The following is a 26,055-nucleotide window of genomic DNA, read 5'->3' on the forward strand; positions in this document are numbered from 1 at the left end:
TCTCTTTGCTTGTTCTTAATTTTTTTTAAAAAAAACTCCTTTGTCTAATATGATCATAATTTTAAATTTATTTTTTTAAGAAACTATTTAAGGTATTTATGATAATATAAAATTGAGTACAATTTTTTTTCGTAGAAATATAATTTTATATGGTATTTATATTAATATAATTTTTAAAAAAAATTCAAAAACTCAACAGTGTATGATATAGTAATTATAATTATATATAAATAAAAGTGTCAAACAAGAATCCTGGATAATCGACCCCTTTTTATGAAGATTTTTATTTAATAATATAATTAATTAAGTGTTTATAAGACAAATATTATGAAATAATATTTTAAAAAAATATGGCAAGTTTTTATATCAATTATTTTCTAAAAATTTATACTTTTATTAACTAAAATTCTAGATGTATGTTGAAAGAATTTATATTGTACAAATTTGTTTCAAAAAAGAATATTTTAAACAAATTTATAATGTACAATATACAATTAAAATATAAAAAAAAAAAACATATTGATAAAAAAAATGCATATTAAATGCCAATAAGAATTATATGAATGTTTTTTTAGCAATTATTAAACAACTTGATTTTTTTTATACAAATAATATATAATATAGTATATATATAGCATATCAATAGCTAATAACCCTGATAATATTATTTAAACAACCCATGTAAATGATCATTTTCTAAACCTTATAGATATTATCAAAATCCATCTTTTTTAAAAAAATAGTTTTTTAAATTGATATAAGTTTAGTTGCATACATATAATGATTTTTCACTAATCACCTTAACCCTTATATACACAGAAAAAATGGGTCATATTTATTTGCTATGACGTATTTTTTAAAGATTTTTTTTTAAAGATAAAATATAATAACCAATTGTTCATTTCATATCAAAAATATTTTTGTAACTTAAAATATTTTAAAAAGCTTTAAGGTGGGTTAGATTTTGTATTATCACCCCAAAAAGTATGTTATATTTTGACCTAGCGTGAATGGAAAGTAAATGATCATACGCATATTTAAGACTAAGGAAATAAAGGATTTAATTATTTTAAGGTAGATTTATGAATCATTTCTATTATATAATATTTTCCACTTTTTCCGTACAATATATATTCAAACGAGTTTAGTGACGTTCGGGCTTAGTATAATCCCGTTATCCCGGCTATATTCGCTCCCGCGAAGAAGATCATAATCGTTACACATGTGACCATAACTGCTTACGTGATAATCGTTAAGGCAACGTCTGTCATCGTTCCCGTATTGAAGGGTGTAAGGCGAGAGGGTAAATGGCATGGTCGAGGTATAGGTCTCTGAAAGATGTGAAAGTGGCGGGGGTGACATAGGAGACCTGACGACTTCGTGGTAAATGGTCAATCCATCTCTCACTGCTCGAAATGGACGAGTCGATGTCATTGATGACGTCATTGGGACAGGTCTAGAAGATGATATGAAGGGCAGAGGATCAACGGCATAAGGGTAGTTTGTTATTCGATATTCGCTTCCGCCACTGTTATCCTTATCGGGGTAGAGGCGGGAAGAGGTGAGGAAGCGAAGAGGCGAAATGGAGTGTTGATTAACGTTTATCGAGGTGGGGGCAAGGCTGGCATTCTTCGTGGTAGACTTATCGGATGATGCCTTTAATGTATTTTTTATTTAAGTTTGAAAATAAAGTGATATTATCAATTCATTTTTTAAGATTATAAATTTTTTAAAAAAATTATACCTCCTCAGAACCATCACAGCTGAGGGCTGAATCAGATGAAATATTTTCGATGAAATTATACTCCTTAATAGATAACTTAGGAGCTTTTCCGACATATTTGGAGTCAGCGATATTCGAAATTTCTTTTTCTCCCTTGAAAATGTTTTTGAAATCTTTGTTCAGAGAAGTGTTTAAACGTTCGTTATTGGTTTGATCTTTTTTAAAAAAAAGGTTTATAGTTGTATAATGAAAATTTGGGCTTATTTTTACTTCTTTCAGAGATATGACATATTTCTAGGGGTAAGGGTTATTTTCGATAATTTTAAAATATATTATTAGTAAAAAAATTTCCAGAGATTTATTTACCATAATTTCTTTCTAGTTTAGCTCTGCATGAACCTCAGACAGACATCTTCAATGATTTTTTTAATATCAAATCTTTATTCGGATCGAATGAGGTTTAGGCCTTGGCCAAATTTTAATTTAAGTTTTTCCTAATGGGTCAGATGTCAGATGAAAGGTTTTATTTTTTTAATGTAGAGTATTGACATTGAGATTAACAAAATTAAAGTTGTATTATTTATTGTCTACTTATCGATGATTCCCTGGCATTTATATAATATAATAATATACTCTTCGATTTGATCTTTTGATCTTTGTCCTCCTTGGATTCTCTTTGGCCATTTCTGTTATCAGACAGGGCAACTATATTTTTTCCTTTCCCGTCGTTTTCGTCAAGTTTAAATTCTTTTCCATCTTTTTCACCTTTGCCTTTATAGTCTCCATCTCGGTACAGTTCTCTGCTCTGTCTACGTTTATAACCTAGAGCATAAAAAAGACCGCCAACGCCTAAGCAGGTACAGAGGACGAGTCCAAAACCAGAAAGAACCCAAGGAAGGGATTTCTCGAGACGAGACAAAGGTATAGTGGACGTTTTAACGATGACATCATTGAGCCTAGCGGAACCAGGCCGGTCTAAATCAGTTCGAGTTTCACGTAGCGGGGCTCGTCTTAATACAAGGGCGGATACGCGTGAACCACTAAGTTTAGTGGACAAAGAGTCACGACCCCTAGCATTAACGGCCTCGCAATCGAATGCTATCGACAGATTAGTAAAGGATAAATCGATCAAAGCGGAAGAATTATCTGATGCAATAGGTATATTGGTTGTAAGGGAGCTTATAGCCCAGTAATCTTCTTCGTCGTAGATATTCTTATGTTATAAATTTATTTATTATAATGATATATAGCTTTTTTTAGCTAGGTTAAGAAGTCACTTTCTTTTTGAAATGGACACTATGTAACTAAAATGGGTTAAGTTGATGGATGGGGTGATTATTTGAGAGTTGAGTTTGATTTGGGGAGAATTGTAGGAATAAAATGTAAAGTATTATATAATTATATATACATAAAAATTGTATCTAAAGAAGATCAACTTTGATATCATGGATAGTGTTGTTGGGATTGAGTAATGCGCCCTTACTGTACCAATTGATGCTCTTGAGCAATGGTGCCGCGCGGATAACGCAAACTAACAGCACAACTATTTCATTATTTCCCATTTTAACGTATTTGATATCTAGTTTATGGATTATGGGAGGACCTATTTTATTTTTAATATTTATTTTTAATTATCAATGTTATGAGGTTAATGAATATTTTACTAAAAATTTGGTATATCCAATTACTTTCCCAAAAGACAATAATCACAATGATCAGCTTAAATATTAATATTTCGAATATTAAGTCTAATTTAAAATGAGTCAAATAACCATTTAATATATTTATCTTTCGACCTTTAATACATACAAAACGAATTAAAAAGATTATATCAAAATTGAATTGAAAAACATGTCTCAAGGCACCTTTGATCAAAACTTCGCTTTGGGTCGTTATAGTAGTAAGCGACGATGCCCCGGTCGATGACTTTTGAATGACTGAACAAGCATAATGGCCGGCGTCGCGATTGGTGGTGCGATCAAAGAGCAAGTAGGGTCCCGATGAGACCTCCTTACCAGTTTGATCATTGGAAGTCAAGTGGGTAGTAATCAAAGGTGGTCCACTATCCGCGTGGCGAAACATGTGATCTATCCTAGAGTTGATCCAAGAAAGACCGACCGTCAGTTTTCTCCACGAGTAAATTGGAACAGGATTTCCATCAGCTAAACAGCTGATATTAAGGCCTGTCTGAGACAGGTCAATGGGCAACGTTGAGGGAGGTCTTGTTACGAATTGGGGTGTATCTTTGATGATTATTTTTGAATCAATTGATAAGGTTTTAAATTTATTCAAACGTTTTTTTTTCTTTCAATATTATAGTACAAAGAATCTCATAAAAATATTTGACTGCTTCGATATTACTGAACAATCAACTTTTATAAATTAAAAAAAACATTATGGCTTAGTGGTAACTTACATTCTACATTTAAGGTAACGTGAGCCGAGCCTGTCCCAAGTCCGTTTCTAGCAGTACATTTCATGCTGTCCCCATGGTGGTGTCTAGTGACGGGAGCGTAGGAGAAGGTGTTATCCTCCTTGTTTTCTCGCCCTGTTACCAAGGGTACCCCATTAGAGAACCAATCGAGTTCGTGGGCCGATGGGTTGGAGCGGACTGAACACGTCAGCTTAACTTTGGCACCTTCCCTGACTAATAGAACTGATGGAGATATGGGTGTGTGTATTCCTGGACCGGTTATAGATACGAGGGGAGGGTAACGGACGTCTAGCAAGGTACGAGCTGTTTTTACGAGGTTGAGAGATCTTGGTACAGTTTTCGTGGGTCCAGGAGCGGACTCGCAAACGACGGAGGCCCCATTGAGCACTTCTGTGGCTCGTATCGATACGGTCCTAATAAATTTAAATTAACTTACAATTCCGATTTCAAATTTTTTAAAAAAGCGTTTAAGAAACAAAAAACTCATGCTAATTAATTTATCATATTATTTTTAAAAAAATCTTTTTTTTAATTGTAATAAAATTAAATCTATTTATAACCTTTAAAAAAATTATTTTATATCAAAATGGGTAGAGAGACTAAAAATATTTATAATATCATATAACTAATCTAAAAAATGATATTCTGGCAGAACTACCATTTGAGATATATACTATATAAATATAAAAATATTGATATTTATAAAAATATAAGACGTATAAAAGCTAATTTCTAAAAATGATAATATTCTGCAAAAAATACTTTTTTTTAAAAATCAACATGACACTTCGGAAAATTATCTGAATATATTTCTGTAAATGTGTTCCTACAGAATTTATCCACTGCATTCAGTAGGTGGGATATTCCTCGTATAAGGTAAAAAATATCATTTGAAATTTTGTTTATATAAGATTACAAAAAATAAAATATTAAATTTGGCTTTAAAATACACAAATGGGGCAGAGGAATAATGGGAGATTTAGAAGAATTACATTTAATATAAGTTTTAGGCTAGTACAGTACGAAATAGTAATAAGAACACAAGCAAGAAACCTCGATCCTGATTGCTTATAAAGAACTGTAAATTTTTTGGGTGGTATATTGGTATGGCGCTGCATGAGCGCAAAACGAGTAGGATGTATAATGTCTTTATAACAATATAATAGCGTTGAATATCAAAATATTCTGAACGAAGTACTAATCCCATAAATTTGTTTATTAGGACATGACATTTTCCAGAAAAAAATGGAGTACTTTGAAAATCTTTAAATCTATTAAAACCTGGTGATGAACATAATATTCAATTGTTAGATTGGCCACCATCTTCTCCAGATCTAAATCCTACTAAAAAGATTTAGGATGTAGTCAAACGGAAGCTCAGAAGGCAGCGATGTGGAACAAAGAATTATCCAGAATAATATCGAATTATATGCAAATCGATATAGCAGAATGTATGTCATCTTATTAATTCAATTCCACAAATAATAGCAAGACAAAAGAAGATGTAAAAATTTAAGCGAAAATAATGATATTTTAGTACATATATATATATATAGCAGAGACCTGCAGGCCCGGCCCGGCCTGTGTAATTTTTTAAATATACCCAGGCTGGGCCTGAATTTTTTTTTAAAAAAATATCCGGGCCCACCAAATATTTAAAATCAAAAATAAATATAAAATATTTTAAAAATTCGAGCCGGGTCTGAAATTTTATTTTAAAAAATTTTTTAAAAAAATCCGGGCCGGGCAGGGAAAATGATACCTCTGCAGGTCTCTGATATATAGTAAGGCGATAATTTATAAAATGATCCAGTGGGAGATAAAAAATCATTTTTTTATATATTAACCAGGAACATAGAGGAACATTCCGAGAACGATTATTATCCTAGAAATGTTCAAAAACCTTCCAGGAAGAACTATCTCTGACGGTTTCGAGAAAATGACAGCTAAATGTCAAGTTTGTATAATATAACTTGAATGTAATAATGTATAAATATAATACGATATCAAGATCGTGATTTTATTTTTAATACTTGTAAATCCATTTTAAGCGGGAATTGGTAATCGATGCATCCCAGGAACTCTGATTTAATTGGTCGGGCTTGAAGTTTGAAGGCGAAAAATAGATATTTAAAGAATTAGGTGGAAATCCGTCTTTGGCCATGCAAGTTACATTCAGGACACTATTTTGGTTAGCCTGAATCGATGGGCCATTTAAAATGATGGGATTACCCGGAGGAGCTTTATAACATTTTTTTTAAAACCAATTTCAATTTCTCTTCCCTTCGCCCGGCAGAAGAATACAAGAAATACATTTTCAAAATGTGAGTTATATCATATACAGTAATAAGAAATATTATAAAAAAATGGTATACTACCTAACCCTACGAAAATACGAATCAAATAATTCATTGTTCATATTAACCATTAGATTGAATGATAGAATAAATTAAAATTTTTGAAATATTTTTAAAAGTGAAATAATGAATTTTATCAAATTTTGAGCGAATATTTTTTTGAATAATTTTAAATAATACGAATTCGATCAAATAAATAAATTCTTTTTTCAATATTCGTAATTTTGTTAATGTATCCGTAAAATATAAGAAACCGTTAAGTAAAGATACCTGATTATCTCAAAGAAATATATAGATAGAACCTTTTCGATATTTTAAAAAGAGTATATTAATTGAGTCTAATAAAAAAGGTATAAAAATGTCAAAATTATATTATAAATTAATAACTTAAGACAGTCAGGTTAGCCTTGTAAGAAACTACAGCGTCATAATCTTCCGCTGGGCTTATCTGGCACTGGTATGTTCCAGAATCTTCCTCAGACACTGATATGATCGCCAGGTGAAATATGCCTACGCGTTCATATATTATTATGAATATTATATTTAGTTTTATACTTCATTTTTTTTAAAAAAAATTTTTCTTTTTTTCTCCTTTTCTTCCTTTAATAATATAACAGGTATCTACTAAGTTGGCTTAATTAAGTATCAAAAAAAGCAATGAGACCTTTCTTCATGTTTCCCCTGATAGACATTTTGGACGAATACTCGAGCATATCCGAATAAGTGCCGAGAGCGAAGCCATTTTTAACCCACTGCACTTGCGGAATATCTTTTTCAGTAGGGAACATATCCCCGCGGTTTCCCTATTTTAAAGTTTTAATTATATATTAATTTTATAAACTTTAGATAATATAAATAGATTTAATAAGAAATTAATAGTAGATTGGCTCTAGTTTTAAGTGCCCTGTTAGGAATATTTGAGAGGTAGACTGGACGAATAATGAGCTTTTTAAAATGAATTTTCAGTTTCGCCGGTTAGCGCGAATTCGGAAGTATACAATATTTTCGTATACCTCACTACGAATTTGCGCTAACTGTGATTACAAGGTAAGTACCTGTCTATATGTCGCCTATATATGTTACCTGGACTTTTACTTTTATCTAGCATAAACATTATTCCCATTCAAAAAATTCTCGCCAAGGATAAAATGAAAGATGATTCATTTAAAACATGTATGAAAACCTTTTCTAACCCCCTTATACTAATCAACCCCCTATCCTTCTTCCAACTCGAAATAAATGATCTTATTTTAATCCTGTCAGGATTGGTCTAACATGCTGTATGGTGTGGTAACGTTATTCATGTACTGCGTTGCGTGTTAGACAGTATTATGTAGAAAACGTTGACCTTGACACACATTAATCAAAAAAAATTGTAAAAAAATAAAACAACGAGGAAACTCTTAGACAAACGGAAGCCGACATTAGAAATAAAAATTTACAAAACCATTTTTATATATTTAAAAATATGTCGCATTCTAATTTTATTTTTAATCATTATTTACATCATAAATATACCTTTTGTTACGTAAAATTTTAACGGAATTTTACAATTTTTGAGCGAAACAGCCTATATAAGTTTTAAAAAAAATGAAATGGAAATTCGAATAAATTCTCTAACAAAGAAACGTTAAAAGGCTCCATGTGATAATAAATAAATAGTGATAATTATATAGTGCGCACAAATTAAGCATTTCCGTTTTCCCATACCTTTTTAATTTAAGACGTAACGCATCCTTTTGAACCCTTTTGTTTGAGGTTGCATTTTTTATTTTAAATATAATATTACTAGTTTAAAATATTAACTAAATCATATAAATAATTCGTTTTTATAAATTAGCCTTTTTTTAAAAATTTCTTTTGGAAATATTTAAAAGATCAAATGTGATGAATGAATGAAAAAGTATCGAAAAAATCAAACCAGTTTGGGTTTTTCAAAATAGTTTCTAACGCCAAACAATAATTTGACCAATTAGCATGATACCACTTGGAATGCATAATTTGCGCTTGAAACGCAATTTGTGCGCACTATAACGCGAGGTTTAATATACCATGAAAACTCATTATCTTAAATCCTGCATTAGCGATATAACACCATTCTCCTATGCCGGGAAATCGCTTGACGTCTAAAATGTTTTTAATTTTGAATAAATAAATACTTGTTCGGAATCCTCGAGTACGTTCATAGAATAATCCTCACCGCTATCCCCGTTCATGGCCGGCAAGACGGAAGCTACTGTCGAGGATAAACTGACCAGTTTTTTATCTTCGAAGGCTATGCGACATGGTAATAAAACGTCTCTTCCGCTAACCGCGGTAACGTCGTGTGGTTGTAGCACGAATTTGTAAAAAGTTCGCACCGGGCTAATGACTAGTAATATAAAAGAAAATCGCAACATTATATTTTAAAGAATATATTAAGAAAAAGTTCATTTGTCGAGGCATATGTGCAACTGATAATTAATTATGATGGTGCCTTGTGATTGGCACCTGAATTTTAAAATAAAGTCTCCCAAATTATCATTTCTTCTTTTAATAAAAATAAATAGGAATTCTTTTTATCGAGGAGACCTAAATTAATGTCCAAAATTTTTGAGTATCCAATTCAAAAATCGTACCCATTTGATTTCCAAACAAGCTCGGCGCTATATGATAACAATTTTTTATATTTTAAATTGTTCGCAGAACCGATCCAATTTGTTTTAAGGATCCAAGTCTAATAATAAAATATACAATTTTTTTCAGGAAAACAGAAAAATTATAAATAGAGCTGAAGAGAAATAATATTTTATAAATGTAGGGGGGGGGGGAGAATAAAAAATTCCCCTTAGGTCAGAGTGTAACGAATGGTTGCGCCTAAATAAATTATTGAAAAACTATACCGCGGGTCCGGTCTAAGTTCAGTTGAATAGGACAGGTCCGCACAAGAGTCTAATAGAATATAATATACAACACAATTTTTTAAAAAAATCACGCGACTAATAAAATAATGGGTGGCATATGATGTCACAATATCATTTTATAACCTACATATTTGAGACAAAAAGGACTTTTTCGCCAAAAGTAGTTTGGATTTGACAGGTAGAATTTAGGGGAATTTTGAAACGTATATTACACATATTATACAATCTAATACAAAACGATGAGAAAAAATAAGATAATTATTTTTCTCACCTTTTTAAAAAAAAAGTTGTAAAAAAGAATAAATTTTACAATTTTTTTAATTTAGGAGGCAAATATAAATAATAAATTATGACAAAGGAGTCAATGAAGCTATAAAAAAATTTTTCACCATATTACGATTTACCTTGATAACTGTGGGACCTTAGATGAGTTCATATAATTTTTTATAAAAGAAATTCTTGATTCTGGAGCAAAAGACATATATAAGACACAAGTGTTGTATTATTGGCTGAGCCGAGGAGGACTGACTCTAACTAAATGTAGACCTGATTACCCTTGTTAACACAAACAAGGGTATAAAACTTATATTAAATTTATATCTATCGTGAAATATTATTTCAGTCATTTCTCTTAGTATGAGCCAGGCATAATTCGACTCCTTCTACAAGGCAAACGCTCAAAAAAATTCGCCAAACCTTAAGAAGCATTGATTTCCCCCTCCCCAAATTTCTCGAGGTTGAGCTTTTTTCGGGGAAAAAAACTTGGAAGTCGATGGCTAATTCTTTCGGCTAAAATATTTTTTTAAGTTTAACGTTTTTTTAGGATTCGATTAAAAATAGGCTAATACAAATTAAATATAATAATATAATCAGTTGGCAGTCAAATAACGTTTTTTAGCATAAATTTAACTTTAATTTTTTGAGAAAATAAAGAAAATGAATGAAAGAAAAAAGATGTAAATCCAATAGTGGATAATTATCATTTACGGTTGATTTGGAATGTAATTTTTTTTTAGTTTAAATAGACCTCCTCAAAGAAACGTTATAAAACAATTTAGACATGCTGAAATCTGTTAGGTTAGTCACCAATTTTGACCTTCTCTCTTTCTGCTTCCATCCAGCCAACTCCACTTAAAAAAACTAGAAAAATTAGTTCATGCGAAATAAAGAATCAGAATTTTGGAACCGGAAAGAAGAACTCCAAAACATGAAACAAATGTGGGAAATTCCAGAATTTAAAAAATTCTAGGAAGAACCTCTTTTTAAAACTTCCAGAAACTCGAACCGTATCTACCAAAAGTAAACCACTTAATTTATATATATATAAGACCGCGACGCAAAGGCAACACCAAATCAAAAGCCAATAACTTTTTAACTATTTGAGCTAAATAATTTGGTCAGAAAGTATATTTTTTTATACATTATTTTTAACATGTTTTACTAGAATTTGGAATTGATTGGTATGCGACTCAGTGGCCTCCAATATATCTATACTAGAAACGACTATAGCTAATATATTAAAAATTTTTATAAACATGACCAATATACCTGAAGTGTTACGAGGCAGGAGCATTCATTCATTTAATAATTGGTATTTACGTCATAATACTTATCCATTATAAAGCGAATACCTTGCTAAATGAACACGGTATTCCGCATTTATCTCATAAAACAAAAATTTCCTCTTTTCGTCTAAATAAAATCTAGAGGACGAGGGTTATTCCTCAAACCTCCCCCCTCCCCCTTTTTTATGTCACTGACAATTCATCAAATAATATAACTTTCTATCCAGGTCCTATTGCGATTGAACATCCAAAATCTTCTGGATTTTATTATATAGGTATTAATAATTACTTCAATTGATTAATAATAGAATTCTTTCAGTCAAGTTTAAGAGAATATGGCCCTTTTCAAAGATTATCAACCATCTGACATACTCAATATTCATCACTTAAGTCAGAAAATCAAATGATAACTACAGTTGAGAATGTAACTTTGAGTTTTATAACCTCACAAATTTAAAATTTGGTTATTAGGCAGTTATGGCTAATTCTATATGTTCAGTATCTGTATCAGATATGTAAAAGAAGATAGTCAAAAATATTCACACAAGTTACCCGGTTCGACATTTTTTAATCGGCCCGCAAGCCGGGGGACTACTTCGAACTTTAATTCAACCAAACAGAACAAAAAAAATATATAAATTTTTAAATTGGCCATATGGGAATCTCTTTTTTCTTTAAAAATCAAGACCCAATTTTGCAAAAATGATATTTTTAAAATTTACAATTTTTAAAACTTTTTAAAGTAATATTTCCTCATCCTCGTCTTCTAAAAAATTTTCATTTCCGATTTTCGCATTAGGAAATAATAATACACTCACAAAAAACGGTTATATATATTATGTCTGCCAAAATATGATTTATTTTATTTTTAAACTGGACGTGGGAGGTTAAGTGTAGCAAGGAAAAAGATTATGTTTTTAGGTAATAAATGCATTTGTTGATAACAAAATTGTAATTTTTTATTAGACATTACTCTCAACTTTTTGTTTTTTAAAAAAATATTTTATTACTTTGACAGATAAGGTATGTTATTACCTCTAAAAGAAAATTAGCCCGATGTGAATACAAACAAAAAAATGACGCGTTTACATGTAAAATTCATTTTAAATTTTAAACAATTAAATATGTAATTTTAGTTTAAAATTCTTATTAAAAAATAGCATAATATATACATAAAAGAATATTAAAATAAAATGCAAACAATTAACCTCTCCTTTTACCCAAAAAAGTGAGACAAGTTTCACTAAATAGGAATTTTAACTCTTGTCTTGCAAAGCGATAATTTCCTTAATTTTCCTTACATAGAGCTTCACTAAGGCTGATAGAAAAAAATGTTTTAATTTGTATATTTTTTGTATAATTTAAGAAAAAATAAAAATAAAGAAATTTGAGTGATAATAAAATAAAGGAAGCAAAATGCATTGTAAATACGAAAGCCAAAAATAGTGAGAAAAGACGCGAAAAATACTTTTTGCAAATTAATTTTCTTGAAAATATATTTTCATATATTTTTATTTTTAAAATATAAAAAAACGTGAAAGTAGGAATACAAAGCTGAATTTTCTTTGTTTTTGTATGTTTTTTTCCCTATAAAAAATATTACAATATATAAATATGGATATGAAATAAAAATTTCAAATTTTAATAGGAAAAATAGTAAAATATTTATTTTTATTTTAGCACTTCATCAAAGGGATGGGAAGAAAGTAAATTGTTACAATTTTAGTTTCAAATATTTATTAAATAATCTTTTTATTCAAAAAAAAAATTTTCTCTTATTTTTATTGATTCCCTTATTTCCCTACAATATTCGAGTTTTTTTTTTTAGGTCTGACCTAAAAGTATTTTTTTTTAGTATTGTTAAACGGCTAACCCGATATTTTAGCCAGGGTTCGTACATCTATTAACGAATTTAATTTTTCTGGCTTAAATATTGGATTAGCCGTATTTAAAAATCGAGCCGTTTAACAACACTATTTTTTTTCGGAGGTTCAATAGGTTATTTTATTTTAAAAAAATTGACCCGAATCAGATCCAATTTTTTTATCATTCTTGAAAAAGTAGGATATTTTAATAAAGGTGGAAAGCGTTGAAGAAAAAAAGAAAATTCTTGTGTTATCTTCTAGTGTTAAAAGGTTCGATTAGCCGATTTTTAGAAATGGATAGTTAAATATTTTGGCTAGAAAAATATTATTCAAGCCTCAAGATTTCGGTAATAGTGTCCAAACCATTGTACCATCTGTGAGCAAAATCTTAAGGCTTGCGTCATATTTTTCTAGATAAAATATGAAGATCATTATATAGAATATAAAAATATTGGAAAAACATAAAAGTAATTTAAAATTTTGTCGAAATCCAACACCGGTCTAATAGATGCCGATATGTTTAAAGCCATTTTAATCCTCGCCCTTAGCATCATTTTAGGCTAGGGAGTTGTAGATCCCTCCCCCTCCTATGCTAATTTACGATAATTATCCCATTATTAAATCAAAATTAACAAAACTATATCGCCTCTTACGCCCATCCCTTCCAATTTCAGTGAGAATCTTACGCCCTGTCCCCACATGGAAGATATATGCACTGTATTTATAATTATTATCAGGTTCATGCAAACAGATGAAGGGGCGGGGGAGCCCCAAATTTTGATTCTCGAGCATTGATTTTCTATTAAATTGGGTGTTTTTAATTAAGGTCGCTGAATTTATTTTCCTCTCGGTCAAATCTTTTAGCACCTTCTTTGGGACTAGGAGAAAACTTATTTCGGGCCGGTTTCAAATATTAAATAAAAATTCGGGCCGGTATCTGGCTTGGCCGGATTAGAAACCAAAAAAATTGAGTTTGGACTACTTTACTTTGTCATTACCGATTAATAGACAGCTTTTTAAAATTGAATCTAGTGTTGTTAAATGGCCCGATTTGAGCCTATTTTTAAAAAGGCTCTTACTCAATTTTTTTATCCAGGAAAATATAAAATATTACGCAAACCTGAAAATTTTGCTCAAAAGTGGCACAAAGGTTTGGACATGTCTCGAAACTTACGCAATATTTTTCTAGCATAGTTCGCAGTTTTTTTAAAAAAGCATCTCAAATCGAGCCGTTTAACAAACTATAATTGAACCAGGGAAGGTCGGGGTGGGGGAAACCGTTTTATTATAATGCCGAATATTAAGAAAAAATAAATAAGGGTATTATAAAAAATATCATATTTAATTCATTTTTTTAGTCAAAGAAGAGGAAGAAAGAAATTACATATATTTTATTACAAAATAAAATAAACGTGAGATAACAGGTAATATGACGATTAAATTGAATTATAAAGAAAAAATATTTATAAATCCCTATAAGAAAATTATCATCCTTTTTTTATGTTCAAAGTACAATTTATTGTGTAAAAATTATTTCCATTTTTTTAAATATAAAATGTATAAATATATAAAGATAAATATAGCCAAAAATTAGCTATTTTATATTATGAAAGCCCATGTTTCCACATACTGTAAATCAGCGCAAAAAAAATCACATTATTGTAAAATGGATTATATCATGAATTTTGCGCAACGAGATTGCTTTTTATTTTATTTTTGGGAATAAAAATTTAGTGAATTTATTATGGTTTTGGGGATACAAAATAAATTTTAGACCTGATGAAGATCCCTATGGCAGGTATCATTCATAGTGTCATATAAGGCACCTGAGCAACAAAACCCCGAATATTTTCTGCATGTTAGACATTATATTTTAACCTTTTAGAGGGTGACGGACAAGATAAGATTATATTTTTGCAAAAAATTTTGATTTACCCTCTCATTTGTTATAAAATAATGATATATATAAACTAACCTCCTGGGAGAAAGGTATTAGGGCGATTATCAACCAATAGAATGAGGAAAAATTTTGGATCGGTTATAGCACATGAAATATTGCATAATAAATCGGAATTGATTGATTGGGAAGTCGGAAATAGATGAATTAATTCAATCATGTATATAAACAGAAGGCACCACGGTAAATATAAATATATTTAAATATAGCCAATTTTTATATTTTTAATAATAAACGCGCCCGTGAATTATCCACATTCACCAAAAAAAGTCAATTTTAAAATGGCGTCTTTGGATTTAGTTAGAAGTCTAGATAGGCCAAAGCTTATTAAAATCCTGCTTAGGTCCTGGGGTTTCTTTTTCGAAATCAATCTCTTGGTAGGGTAAAGTTAAAAAGGGTCCATCAATGCATATTTTAAAAAATGGGTTAAAAAAAATATGGTATCTTTTTTAGTAAATAGTTATTTGTTGCCCGACGTCGGGGGCGTGCTTACAAATTTCAAAAATTAAAATTTATTTTATAATTAAAAGAGGTAATATTTGTGGTGATTCTACCCGTCAAACGGGTCATTTTGCCCCGGATTTGTATTTGCTCGGAAAATTTTAAAATTAAACAAGTTTTTAATAAGATAAAAATAAGTTACTAAGATGGGTTACTCACTGAATCACAGAGAAATTTTTGATATTTTTAATTATTTTTTTTTTAATATTATTTTTTTTTATAAAATAATAAATAAATGATCATCTGCATTTTGATGGAAATTTTTATCATAATTCATTAATTTTACAATGAGTGTATTTAAAATTTAAAAAAACTTGTGAATATTTTCATAATTCTTTAATTACAATAAAAACAAGACGTGTTCTATGAAGCTATTAAGCTAGGACTATTAAATCAAATACTAAATTATTAATTAATTTTTTAGAATAAATTTTTTTTTGTGAGTAAGGTTGATATATCAGAGGAAATAGTTATTTTTAGATTTATAAATTAAAAGTAAGCACTTGTTTAATTTAGGGCATTGTTGGGTTTGAAATCTTTGAAATTGAATGACCCATAAAATTTATTATAATTTAATTGATACTCATCTATATAATATTGTTTTCAGTTATTATAATTTTATTAAAATTGTATCGCATAAATTACAAACAATTATAATTTTATAAAATTGTATCGCTCAAATTATTAAAATATCAAATTAGACAATTTATAGCTAAATTCTTAAAATTAAAATATGACTTCATTCTACCAGACCAAACAATAAAAAAAATTTTTTTAAATTTAAAAAAATAAATAAATAATGTTAAAAATTTCCCCGTGATTCAGTGAGTTTACCCTAAGATATAATAAATCCTTATTTACTTATCTAGTTAATTTTAATATTATTTCTCTGATTTTGGTGTATAATATTAATAATAATAGTAATAATAATAATAACAATAATATATCATTTATTTAATTAATTTTTTCTTTCCACAATCCCTATTATATTCAATTAACTTATTTTACCTTGTTATCGTTTTATTATGAGTACATAACATGATCATACAAAATATATTATTAAAATGATAATATCCAAAATTAATAATAAATCTCATCTTATTAATTTCGTAACTTTTTTATATAAAAAAAGGTACAATATTAGAAGAATAAAAATTCCAAGTTGAAATATTTAGCAAAAAAATATCCAATAATTTTGCCCCCTTAAAATCATTCATTTTTATCCCTTTTTCTTTATTTTAGAGACTTGCAGGCCTGGTCCGCCTTTAAAATTTTTTTAAAAAAATACCTGCAATATTAATTAAAAATAGTGTCATATATTTTAAAAAAATCCGGGCTGGGTCTGAACATATAAAACCAAGGCAAGCCGAAAAATTATTTTAAAAAAAATCCGAATCGGGCAGTGCAAATGGTACCTCTGCAGATCTAATATTAATAACTAATTTAATTTTCCAACTCCAGTGGCAATTATTAAATCAGTTATCTGTGGTTCCAGTGCCAGAAATTGACCATTAGGACCGTAATAAAACAATTATACAAACCAAGGGTGAGTAGAACCTTGATAGGAGGGAGGGGGGGATTTTTGTCCTAATAAAATAATATTCTATTTTTAATCATATTTTAACATATTATATTGCATATTCGTTATCAAATATATTATTCGATCTCATTTAGATTTAATTAGTTACAATTGTGATGCCATACCGAAAAGATAGGTCAATTTTGAGAGAAGCTGGGGAGTGGGCGGGGTAACTCCGCTTCAAGGCTTAACGGACACTTGGATACCGAATTTATTTAATTAGGTAGTAACTCCACACACCAAACACACAATGTTATTGAGTTCCTAATAATTCTTTTTTTTAAAAACCTTTTATAAATGCAGGTGATAAAAGTGAGCCAAGGTGATCAAGTAACTCACCTCACATTAATTTATAATAAAATTAAAAATTAGTTATACTATTTTAAAATTTAACTTCTTTTTTAAAAAAAAATTGTACCTTATTTAAAAAAAAAATTTACCATTATTTTCTTTTCTTTTCAATTAAATGTATTATTTTACGTTATTTTTCTTTATAAATTTTATTTTTCTGCATTCGTCATCTTCAAATTTTTTTATAAAACAAATCTCATTTTCTTCGGAGTTAAAAGATGGAGAAAAAAAAATCCCTTTTGGCCATTTTTTTATCTCAGAAAATAAGTTCAAAATTGTAAGCACTTATTTAATCAACATTACTTACCTTACCTTTTTTAATCATTATTTTATTTTGTAATCTTCATTTAAAAGAAAAAAACTTCATAAAACTTTATTATTGATAAAAAGACAGATTTTATTATAAAATATAATATGGAAAAAAATATAAATATATAACATTAGAAAGTAGGATATATGAATACAATAATATATACAAAAATGAAAAAGGGACGTAAGCGTTGTCTATGATAGCTCTTTGGCTAGAAGGCTACCATAGAAACTGATATAATTAGCTTTGTGAATCGCTATGGATAATCGTTGACGAAGAAAAAAACCCTCTCGGGCTGTGTATTTAGAAATTTTAAGTTGTTCCTTCTGGTCAAGGATGTTGATTGCGTGGTTGGATGGGGCCAAGGGGTCAATACAGGAATAGTCCCATACCAAAAGTTGGCCTCTCCTCCATGGGATTTGAGAGATCCCATCAGGACGTTTACCGTCAGATCTAAAAAGACCCTGTGGTTCTAACGTGGAAGGAATTTGGGCGGATTTCAGAGCATGTTGGATGATTGTATTACATTGCTTGTGTCTGATGAATCGTCCATTGCAGGAGCGACAATGTAAACTATGTCTACCCTTCGAGTCAACTGGTGAGTTGCACCCTGAGCAGATGTGGGGGTGAGTGATGGAACAATTTAGACGAATGCCGATGGCATGGGTAAATTCATTGTTGGATAGTTGAAGCTGAAGATTGGTAGATGGGATAGCCTCAAGAAACTCATGTCCCGTACCATTGAGCAAGAAGAGAATAGGGTGCGGTCGGTAGATTGCATGCTAGATAAGAGAGTTTCAACGCAGCGAGAAACCACTGGTGCATCCCAGTCTTTCTGTTTATGGGTTGTGGGGGGATGAGAATCAGCATTGATCCTTGTTTTCCAAATATCCATAGCAACGATTAAGGAAAGGTCTTCTTTAGAATTATGGGCGGTGGTTATTGGCTTTGTCAAGAGACTACTCGATATGAAAGTAGTTGTTGCTAAGTCAAGTGGAGATCTGATGCCGAGACCACCAAATTTGGTTGGAAATATACTTAAATATATAACATTTAAATATCCTCAAATTTTTGGAGAAACATTCGCGACAAAATATTACCATATTATTATATGCAAAAGTTGAACAAATTGACTATAAACATGGTTTGCTTATCTTTAATAGGGAAAGTATTAAAACTTCCTTTTTGCATTAACTTATAGTTTAATAGCAATGAGTTTTACTTCCTTCATATTGAAGATATCTTTAACGTTGCTCCAGCAACCTTGAAGGTAGTAATCAGCTCCATAGCTTATAATTTAATATAATGTGATCCATTTGTAATCTCTAATGTATTCACTTTATAAACTATTAATGCTGAAATATGCTAAAACGTAAAAAGGGGAGAAACTATAACTTCCAGGTCACCGAATGAGTTAAACAATGTTGATCAAATAAATTATATATTTTATTGTCCTTCACTCCTCTCAAATTTAATAAAAAAAATTTCAATAATAGGTTTTAAATATAGTTATGCATAAATATTGTAGGTAGGGGAGACTGAGGATGACAGGTAATTACTTCTCAAATAATAAAACTGATAAACTTTAATATTTAAAATTTAGCCCATAAATGTATTTCACTAAGGTGCCTCAGTGGTTCTAAAAATGTATTGCAGAATGCTCATGAAAAGTTTTAAATTTAAATTTTAACACATCTAAAGTAACATAATTCTTAAATTTTCATATTTTTAAATTTGATATCAATTCAAAAACGAAAATTCTACCGTAGAGATATATGTTAGAAGAAAACTATTAAACATTTTGGAAAATTTGCTTCATCTATTTTTTATAGATCCTCAATTTTATATGGATGATATAACCCCAGTGTCCCCTATGGTAGAAAAACTTTTTTGTTCCAAGGTTTAAAAAAATTGTGAATATCTTAAAAACTACTCATTCGAAAATTATACAATTTGGGAAAAATACTTTATTTAAAATATTAAACTAACGGGGGAAAGAACAGGTCTGTATAATATATGTACTATGTTTTATAACGATATAAATAACTGTAGGCTAACATATACCTCGCTTTTACTCTTGAAGGGTAAAAACTAGTGTTGTTAAACGGCTCGATTTGAGCCGTTTTTAAAACAGCTAACTCAATATTTTATCCAGAAAAATATTACTCAAGCCTGAAGATTTTGCTCATTGATGGCACAAAGGTCTAGACATCTATTAGCGAAATCTGGAGTCTTAGGCAATATTTCTTTGGCTAAAATATTGAGTTAGCCGTTTTTAAAAATCGGCTCAAAATGAGCCGTTCAACAACACTAGTAAAAACCAAACTAAACACGTTAAAAAGAATAAAAGGGCCGGTAAATAGTTTTTTATGAGGAAAAGACATAATTTTGCCTAATTGTAAACATTATAAAATGTGCAAACTTCAAGTGGGGCCTGAAAACAAAATGTTGTGTTGCCCACCCGAAATTTTATTTTGCCGTCCCGAATATTTAAATAGAATTAAAAAAATTTATATTGGTCAATTATTTTTGAATTATAATTAGAACTAAATTGTATTTTGAGAGAGCCATAACTAAAACTATTTTACTTTTGGGTGAGCGCCGCATTTTACAAAATTGTTTATAATTCGTTCATATATTTATTCTATTTTCCACATAATCTTTTTCTTATACGCTAATAAATTATAGGTTTTGTCATTTTTATAATGGGATTCGTGAATAAGCAGCTTATTCGAACATGAATTAGGGAATAATAACTATAGTAAGATATAAATTTGTAATAATAAATGGAAGGCTTAAGGGAATATTACTTAGAATTTATTATGTTAATAATTAAATAATACTCTTTAAATTATAATTCACGCTTATATATAAGTAGGTTTGTTAAAAACCCTGATTCGAGTCAATTTTATAAAACGGCAATTTGTTTGTTAGCCAAAATTATATTATGCAGGCCTCAAGATTTGACAAATAGAGGTCCAAATCTTTTTGCCATACTTGATCAAAACCTGGTAGGCTTTTTAGCAACCCTGTATTAATGGCATAAATAAAAAGCAAAAAAAAACAATGTTTTTCAAAATTTTCATTCTGTGAGGTAGATATTTATCCAGGCTATAAATTATAATTTATCTATTTTTTATTCTTTTATTTCCGCCTTTTTCTTTCCATTTTCTTTTATCTACCCCTAAATATTTTTTAATTTAATTTTTGATTCCCTCTTTCAAAATAAAAATTATAAATTCGTAATTGTTTTATGTAATTTTTTTTAAAAAAAATAAATGCTGCTAACTCCTCGTTAAAAGCTTCAAAAATCTTAATGGAAAATTTTATATTTAAAATATTAAAAAAATGACATTTAATATTTTGATCCTAATGGTTTTTTTTTTCTTCTTATGTTTCAATTGAGTGGGACAGTTTTATTTTAATAGATTATTGCTAACCAGAAGTAAAGTTTTTAAAAAAATATGAGCTTTCGAACATAGGGGGGGGGGAGGGGGTCAAATTTAAATAGATTATAAAGATTTTATAATTTAAAAAATATTGCAATTAAATTTATTCGTTAAATCCATTTTTTTTTCAGACAAGCCCTTTATCCACATGCTCTCATTTTCCCATTAGCTCTTTCAATTAGTAAGAAACTAAAAGAGGGAGGGAATTTGTATACTTTGCCGTGAATCTGCGCTAACTGTGAATGCAGAGTAAAGCAGTAGCATCACTAGAGGCAGGGGCCCCTACAACGGGGGGGGGGGGTCCGAAGCAACTGCTTCAGTAAATTTAAGTGGGGGTACTTATTTTTTTAAAATTAAAAAATTTTTTTTTACATCCATCATGATCATGTGATTTCTGGTTTATAAATGTAATAATAAGACCCCCCCCCCCACCACTTAATATTTAATTTAAAATATTGACGGAAATTTTGGTCGATGTTTAGTAAATTTTATTTAATATCTCGTAACCAAGCCTTCTGGGGGAACAGGCAACAAGAAGGCAATATGATGGCCCTTATTAAGCTTATTGCAGATTCTGAACCTATACTAAAAATGTATATACAGCAAAATGAAGAAAGAAAAAAGGATAAAAAAATAAGGGATTAAAAACGAAATTATATTCAAACCTATTATCATATAATAAAATAACATAAACATTCTCATTGAAACCATGAAAAATATAGTTATAAAAAAAATTCAAAATGGGATTACATTTAACAGGTGCTTTTCAATCATAGTTGATGGCACATACGATGTTTCGAAATCAGAAGCAATAGCTATGATAGTATATGTTGAAAATAGTGAGACGCCGAAGCCTGTTGAAAGACTGATTGACATATATTGTACGGGAAATACCACAGGTCTCGATATAAAGTATAATATAATATCCAAACTTGGCTCGATGAATTTACCCCTTGAATATCTAGTTGGGCAAAGTTATGATGGCGCCTCAAACAAGAGTGGAAGAATCAATGGTGTGCAAGCCTTGTTTAGAGCAGAGGCGCCAAAGGCAGCTTTTATTTGGTGTTATTGTCATCGATTAAATTTAATCGTTGTTCAATTATGCCAATCAATTAAAAAACTTCGAAATGTTCTAGGAATACTAGATGAGATTTATGTCTATTTTAATGGTGTAAAAAGATATGAGGTACTCAAAAAATTTCAGTGTAATGATCTGAAAAAATCGCAATTTCTACGCGTCAAGAATACCACTCGGTAATAGTTCCTTATTAATTTAAATTTTAAATATTTTTTTTATTTAGAAGCTGGCTATCGTCATATAATGCTATTGTAAATTTTTTTCAACTTTATGATGCCTTGAGTTTAACAAATTTAAAGGATTCTGAAGATCCTGCCACTTCCACTATGGCTAGTGCTATAGTCTTTAGAATAAAAAAATTTGATTTTATCTTATCACTTTGTATTTTGGATAAAAGATTGTTGATAACAAGTTTGGCTTGTACAAAATTGCAAACCATTTCGAAGGATAGGTATGCAATAAATCAAATTCAATTGGCAAAAGATTGCTTGATTAATTTGAGATGTATAATATAAATTATTGTCTTAATTATTTTTTAATCTAATAGATAATAACACTGAATTTTTGGATGTTTTTTCAAAGGCGCATGATTTTATGAAGGAGAGAAATCTACCTTTTGATTTTGAAAGTTCTAGACTTCAAACATTACAATCCAAAAAGGAGAGGTAATATATATACTTTCATCATTTAATATAGAAATTTTTTTTAGCTTTAAAATAGGTGTGTTTTATGCAGCACTCGATTTAATTATTATGCAGTTTAACGAAAGATTTAATAATGATTCAATGAAATTTTTACATCAAACATCATTTTTTACGCCAAAGGGAATGGCAGAAAAATCAATTATTAAAGATATCGAGGATATCTGTGAATTTTACAATTTAAATTCAAGTCAAATTTTCGAAGAAATGTTGAAGTTTAGAAATATTTATAAGATGGCCAAAATGGGGAATGTAATTATTACTCATGACCTAGAGGTTCAAGAATCTAAAGATTTGTCAGATTCTGAGAATTGTAAATTTATTTAATTAAAATATTTTTACCAATACATTATTTAGCTTCTTCTGATGATGATGATAATTCAGGGACTTACGATTCAGATTGGAAAAACTATTCATTTATTTTACCTTATCGTTTACTTTTAAATTTTTCTGCTTTCCCTAATTTAAGAATTTTATATAAATATTTATTAACCATTCCCACAACCTCGTGTACTGCCGAAAGAGTCATGAGTAAAATTAAATTAATTAAAACAAGACTGCGCAGTACCATGAAAGATTTTTTTCTCAATAATTTAACCATATTATCAATGGAAAATTTTTTATTTAAACTATTAAATACTGATGAAATTATAAATTCTTTCGCTTTAGTTTTTTAAAAATGTTAGCTAAAAAAGGGTTATTTTGAAAATAATTTTTGAGCCCCCTTGTAAAAGGTTTGTGACACCACTGGTAAAGCCCATGTACTCTCATCTTAGTGATAGGCCCAAGGCGATCCGGAAACGAGTCATGGCAAGACGTGGAATGTTTATAAATCAATCAGATGATTCTATGAATTTCTTATTGGATAATCATGCCATCCTTACATTTCTATAATTCTACCCATTACAATTATTTTTTATGGAACGATATACAAAAAATTAAGTTTAAAATTTGGGTTCTATCTTTTGGAAAGCAAATTATATAATATTTTCTTTCCAAAAAATTGGGCAAATCGCTCAACTTAGGATGTGTAGATTTAGATACAAATAATGCACCATTCGATTCGTTTAGAAGTGAGACACCCTCAGAATCATATATAAATATCTGAGACCCGTTAGCAGTATTAAACCAATTTATAGACCTGGGATCATTTTAAAGTCTTAAAATTTCATTATTTTCAAATCGAAATAATTTTCCGTCGTATTTCGTAAACGGTTTCAAGGGGAAGTAAAAAAATATTGGAAGATATCAAGTGATTTTACATAAGTATCTAAAACGGAATTCCGCTTATTGATTACAAAATCGGATTTTTGGGACTTTAAAATGAAAACGCTAAAAAAAGGGGGCATATTTGGAAGCGGTTTATAAATTTCTTTATTTCTTTCTTTCTATATTTAAAAATTGATATTGAAATATCATGAAAAAAATCATTTCTAACCTGAGATGTATAGCATCAAGAATATCAAGAATTCCATTTCGAAGGAGGAAAGGTAGGAAGCTTTATATTAAAATTATTATTATACAGGTGATAAATGATTTCCAGTTCATGCCAAAGAATTATGTGCCATTTTTATTCCGAATTGACGAATTTTAGATAAAGGGGAAATATCCTAATAATTTCCTAATATCTAAAATATTCAATAAAATAAATATTAAATATAGTTCTTTTTTAATTAAAATAAAATGTAAAATTTGATAAAAATTATAAAAAGGTCATACATAACTCATAACAATTATAATGAAAAATTTTTTTTTTGAGATACGAAATGTTATAAGATAAAAATAATTACAAAATATACTAAATAACTAAACAGCGATTTTTCCAACCCCAGCCAAATTTGAGCATAGAGATGCGACTTATTTCACCTCTTTATTTTAAGATAATACTTTTTTTTGATGGGAAATTTTACTTCATCTATAAAAAAAATTCCCTTCCTATACAAAAGATTTTATAAATATATAATACTTTATCTAAATTTAGTTAAAATTAATGATCAAGTCCTAATTAGGCATTAAAAATCAAAATTGTGTATGGTCCACTGGAGCGGACAGGGTTTTAAAAAAATCAAAATTTTAAAATTTTTTTTATATTTTTAACTGGGAATCGAATAGAATTGAGCAGAATGGAATATGAAGGCGCCTTTTAAAATTAATTTTTTTTTTCTAAAATATAATTTTAATTTTTGTTATTATTTCGGATAAAGATATTAAAGATTTTTGAAAAGATAATTATAAAATAAAAAAATTTTAATATTTTTAAAAAATTTTAATATTTTTTTAAAAATAAAATATATAAAATTTTTTCTTAAAATATAAAAATAATAATAAATAAAAAATTATTATTATAAAAAATTATTATTATTTTTTAAAATAAAATTTAAAAATTAAATAAAATAAGGAAGTTTATCTATATTGCAATTTACAATAATTTTAGAAAAATAAATAGCAGTGTCAGTTAGAGGTCTGCATTGGGCAGGTGGGTTATATTTTTTTAAAGAACTGGTGGGCGGGTTAAGAAAAATATTTAAACTATGCTGGGGAAAAATTTACAAACTAAACATTAAAATTGCTCCCTGAAATTTCAATTCTTAATATCAAAGTACCGATAAGTGAAAATGTTATTGGAAGAAATTAATTTGAACGTGGGTGAAAATCTGATAACCCTTTCCCCAAAAGCAAAGAGTCAATTAAAGATTTTTATATTGTAAATGTAATATTTGAAATAGATAATGTCCACGTCAAAATTAAAAAGCAAATGGGAAGTAGTGGCTTTTACAGAGGAGAGCATCACCTAATAACATAAATCTTAAAATAACAAGTTGTTGTTACCAATATATTATTTAGTTTACGTTTATGATTTATGAACAATTAATTTAAATTACTTTTATTTATTTATTATTAATGGTTTCACTTTTTATTAAAATATCTCAGTTGAGTAGAGGATATATTTCAAACGGATATCCTACTTTGATGGAGCCGACAAAAAAAAAGATTTATCAAAGCAATCAAGATTAGCTACAATATTGGCACTTCCAGCAACCAGTGCTTCTGCTTTTTATAAATAATGGGCGGCGGGTATAAAAATTTAGACTAATGAGCGTGAGGGTAAAGAATTTTAGACTAAAGGGCGGGCGGATTAAATTTGTTAAAAATATTGGACTGGGGGCTCATACGCTAAAAACCCGCCCATTGTAGACCTCTAGTGTCAGTGTGTCATTTTAATTATGTTTAATTATATGGAATAAATTTTGTGTATAATTAGAAAGAAGAAAATTTCTAAAA

The 26,055-nt window shown here is 29.1% G+C and overlaps 1 protein-coding gene across 2 annotated transcripts; it reads right to left on the reverse strand.

Moving 5' to 3' along the window:
- Positions 1–1,036: 1,036 nt before the first annotated feature.
- Positions 1,037–24,354, reverse strand: LOC135931895 (uncharacterized). Of its 2 annotated transcripts, XM_065469207.1 has the most exons (12): positions 24,212–24,247; positions 9,133–9,230; positions 8,674–8,885; positions 7,179–7,317; positions 6,902–7,024; positions 6,191–6,398; positions 4,140–4,570; positions 3,589–3,966; positions 3,160–3,326; positions 2,357–2,936; positions 1,745–1,938; positions 1,037–1,656 (listed from the first exon to the last, which is right to left on the reverse strand). In XM_065469207.1, the coding sequence occupies exons 2-12, from the start codon at positions 9,134–9,136 to the stop codon at positions 1,135–1,137; spliced, it is 2,958 nt and encodes a 985-aa protein (XP_065325279.1). In that variant the 5' UTR covers positions 9,137–9,230; positions 24,212–24,247; the 3' UTR covers positions 1,037–1,134. The 2 variants fall into 2 exon arrangements, with proteins under 2 accessions (XP_065325279.1, XP_065325278.1); XM_065469206.1 differs by lacking the exon at positions 9,133–9,230 and having other exon boundaries at positions 24,212–24,354.
- Positions 24,355–26,055: the final 1,701 nt, after the last annotated feature.

This window comes from Gordionus sp. m RMFG-2023, chromosome 1 (assembly GCF_954871325.1).
Source record: "Gordionus sp. m RMFG-2023 chromosome 1, tfGorSpeb1-WG-v2, whole genome shotgun sequence".
In the NCBI taxonomy this organism is placed as follows: domain Eukaryota; kingdom Metazoa; phylum Nematomorpha; class Gordioida; order Chordodea; family Parachordodidae; genus Gordionus; species Gordionus sp. m RMFG-2023.